This window comes from Pygoscelis adeliae, unplaced genomic scaffold (assembly GCF_000699105.1).
Source record: "Pygoscelis adeliae isolate BGI_AS28 unplaced genomic scaffold, ASM69910v1 Scaffold31, whole genome shotgun sequence".
Lineage (NCBI taxonomy): Eukaryota > Metazoa > Chordata > Aves > Sphenisciformes > Spheniscidae > Pygoscelis > Pygoscelis adeliae.
In genome coordinates this window covers 5,669,412-5,673,560 of record NW_008824233.1, presented here as the reverse complement: position 1 = coordinate 5,673,560, position 4,149 = coordinate 5,669,412, and the positions used below count along the sequence as shown (strand labels likewise).

At 34.7% G+C, this 4,149-nt stretch overlaps 1 protein-coding gene across 1 annotated transcript in view; it reads right to left on the bottom strand.

The window, feature by feature from the left end:
* The window catches only part of INTU (inturned planar cell polarity protein), a 44,943-nt gene that overhangs the window by 7,979 nt on the left and 32,815 nt on the right, over positions 1-4,149 (bottom strand). Inside the window, exons 8-11 of the mRNA XM_009334928.1 lie at positions 3,845-3,898; positions 2,385-2,447; positions 1,122-1,343; positions 126-548 (exon numbers count right to left, since the gene is read on the bottom strand). Of these exons, the coding sequence (XP_009333203.1) occupies positions 126-548; positions 1,122-1,343; positions 2,385-2,447; positions 3,845-3,898 (762 nt within the window). The remainder of the gene's footprint in view (positions 1-125; positions 549-1,121; positions 1,344-2,384; positions 2,448-3,844; positions 3,899-4,149) is intronic.

Below are 4,149 nucleotides of genomic sequence, written 5' to 3'. Positions count from 1 at the left end.
TTTTTTAGTATTCTTTTTTAAAAAAAAAAAAAAAAAAAAGGTACTTGAGTGAGTTTTTAAAAGAATTGCCACCTCCCCCAAGCCCACCAGAACCTTATCAATTCTCTTTGTCTTTGTTCTCAGACCTGATCCACTACAGATTGTGGATTACTGCTTTCATCTTCCGCAGGACCTTCATTACCGTGGTCAGGTCCTCCACTGTCTCTCGTAGGGCTCGGCTTACGTGTCATTAAGGAAGAGTCACCAAACAGGGTCCTTTTGCTTGCTGGAGTCGTTACTGATTTGGAAGTATTTTGTAGCTTGCTTAGGATGGGTGAGGTGGTCAAGCTCTCCAGTTTGTCACGTGTTGCAGGAAGGAACCAGTCAGCACAAGATAAAGGTGGAATGGATGGAGAATCTAGCCTTTCCTCTATGCTGGCATCTATTCCTTCCAGTTGAAGTATAGTGGCTTTGACCTGATCTACATATATACAGTCTGGTCCTGGATTCCCAATAGCTTTTGATGCACAGCCTCCTGCCTCTAGCAGGACACACAGCATAAAGTGTCTCTGTAAACACGGAGGTAGCAACATTAGCCTTTGGTTAAATACACAGTATGTGCTGTATTATATTTATGTCTCATCTGATACTTGGGCAAAATACAGCACTATATTCAACATTCCTTCCTCATCTCCAGAGGAGTTATTTATTTTTTTTCTAATCAAATCATGTCCAAGGAGATCTTTCTGTTATCATGTTATTTAAGTTAATCATGCAAACGTAAAAGCTATCATTTACAAACTCATTAGTTGTTTGCTTTAAAAAAAGTCCACATTTAAAAAAAACAAACACATTTCTGAAATGAGTTGTCCGAAAATAGAAGATCATGAAAGTAAAACCATTTTCAACCGAAGTGAAAAGGCATAAAAATAATGAGAATTTATATTTAAACTTGCAAGCTTTACAAATGTATGAAAAATGCTACTCTGAAAAATTCTATCCCATGAAACAGCTATAATACGAGTATTTTGTAAAATTACTAAATAAAATGCATGGAAAGTGTTGATCTTGCTGAACAACAGACAACAAACAACAGCAAAACAGAGCATCAGAGAACACGCATACTGGAAACATTAACTTACCAAGCCAACTATCAGTAAAAAGTATCTTGCTTCAGGTTCCCTGTAACCTGTAAAACTTGTAACTTCACACGGCTCTATATGATGATGTGGAAATACTTCCCGCCATATCACTAACTGACCAATCTTCTGTTCTGCTGCCAAGGGTAACAGACAATAGTGCCGACAATATAAACCTATATCAATAAGATCTTCCTTTGGCAAGTGATTACCAATCAAGTAACCCTTAATTAAACACAGAAAAGGAAGTGTATTCAGTAAGAAATACAACACCACCACTTATCACTTAAGAGTACTTTTCATATAGAGATATCTGTGCTCCACATGCATTCAGATTGTAAGCTTTCTGGCCAGAGACTGTTTTTTTGGTATACAGTTGTACAACAGATAACACTGAGCCTTTGCACCACATCTGAAGAGTCAAAATACTGAAATATAAACAAATACAACGTCAGCATATATGCAACTTATCAAAGGCGAGCTGGGAAACGCATGGCTTTAACAGCTTGCAAAACAGCTACAGAGTTAAGGTGCTTTAATTCTCATTTAATTCTCTCCCCCAAAATACTGAGCTTTCACTGGAATTAATAAGCTTTCCAAAAAAGATACATAGCACTAAGGGCATTAAAGTGCTGTCATGGTAGATACTGTGCAGTTCCATTTATGCTAACAGTTTAGTCTCATAACACTATCAGCATAAAGAACAATTGCATGATAAAATCCTTAAAATGTAAGTTTCCTTAAAGCAAAGGCTGTTATCTTCCTCTTTATACTGCTGAATACACTGTCGACATTTAATAAAGATAAATAAATTTACAAATGAGACCAAAGTGAAAAAAGCTGTCAATCCAATTTCTCAAGTCTTTGATTTAAAGACAGATTAAAGATAGATGACCTGTTCTCTTTATTCAAAAATGGCAATGAACAAAAAAATTCCTATTAGAATATCCTACAGTCTCACTTGAATTGACTCTTACTACTTTCTTATTACTGTCTCTCTCCAATCTTTCGATCATACGCCGCAAAATTCTCGTAAGGCAGTTGCTAACAAGTATTTTGTTCTTACTGATCATATAGTACATATCACTGCCTGACATCAGTTTTTTCTGTTATGGTGTTTGAGTTTTAGGTCTGTTACTAGAAAGACATGTTTAAAGCAGTCATACATTTTTCATATTTGTGAGGTTCTGAGAAGAGTTACTCCATGACTGGGTTAGATTTCCAGATGCATTTTCCTAATCTTTAGGCCTTAATCACTAATACTACCTTGTAGAAGAGACAAGAGCCCATAATCATATATAATCTTCTCATGTCGTAATAATCTTCAGACTGTGGGGAAAAAAGCATGGTATAATTTTTAATTCAGAATTTTAATTTTATTTACCAAATGCAAGTCAACTAATTCCAGTCAATTGTTATCGATATCTTATTTAAAACTTTCATTTTTGACCACTTCTTATTATCAGTACGGCAGTTAATACCGAACAGTTAAGTGAAATACCAAGTTTTTAGCCTCTGTTATTGATTTTTGTGTCACTACAATTTTCTCTAACAATTTTCAGCTCAAAATAACAGATTTCCTATTTAGTTCTTATCTGTCCGTAAACTATTTTTGTTAGGATATGCTAATTCTCAGAGTTCTTAACAGCAAAGTAGTTGAAGCATAACTATTGACACCAGAGGCCTTCCTAGAGTCAAATTTCCAAGTCAAAGCATTTTTTTCCAGTATTTGACATTCTACCCAAAATATACCCATTCAATGATCTTTTAATTTAGATGCCCAGTGCTCTCAGATTAGTAACACTATCTTTAGGTGGATATAGTGTATTTTAAATGAAGTCGGTGCAATCAATTTCTGTGCCATAAACTACAACTTACAAACACTGCTTTCTGTAAATCATCATCCAGGTCGTTTAGTACAGTGATTCTTTTTTTTAATTCATTTGCAAGATGGGCTATATGTCTGCCTACCTTGTATTTTAGGTTGTAAGAATTGTTAAGTATCTTTTGTAATTGAGAACATGTATGTCCCAAATTGTTACGCTAAATATGTGATCAAACAAGTTATCTTTACGCTCAATTACAATATACCTATAAAGAAAATAATTTTAAAATAACTGTTCTGGAACATGAGTTTAAGAAAGCTCTTTCATTAGAAAGTAAAACTGAAATTTCAATATGTTTACATCTCACTGTCCCATACAGCGCAGTAAAGAGCATGCACAGCAAGTGATGCGTAAGTAAATTAGTATCCTCTCCTTTAACAGTATGAAAAATATGCATAACTTTTAATTGCTTTCTGTAAACTGGAAAAGTAAGTTCTCAGTGCTCCATAGAAGTTTTCAGGTTTATTCACAATTGCTTGGGAAGGAGTCAGTTATCTATACAAAAAAAGAAATGTAACAACAATCAGCTATGTTGAAATTAGAGTGTCCTTGTAGACATCCCACGGACTTAAATTATAGTAAATCATGGGTTTTCAGTGACTTATCCTATAGGATTATAATACGGTTATAATGTTAACCATGGAGAGAAATACAGGATAAACAGAATGGGTAAAATTGAGCTATCTTAAAACAAGAATAATTCAATATACCTTTGCTTTGACTCCCACTTGATTAAAAAAAAGTGGATGAGTTTGGAATTAGTGCCTTTTTAAACTGCTGAATATGACGCCAAGGCAAAGAGATACCGTGCAATGCAAACAACAAAAATAAAATGTTTACCAGCTCTGCAAAGTCAGCTGCTTCCAGATCACTCAGTGCTGTGTCAATTTCCATCTGAAATATTTAAACAGTCCATTTCGATAGAGATTTCCAACACATTAACTTACAATAACAGCATAGTTCGCTCTATCTTGCTAGTCTCAGAAGATTAGGGTTCACAAGGTGAATGGACAAAAATTTGCACGTACTTTTCAGTAGTAATATCAAACATCAAGAACACCTCAATTCATCAGATTAAAGAAAAATCCTTCTTAATTGCTGTGTACTTCCCGCTTCTTTCAAACTGTAAAATTTCTCTGCTTGCG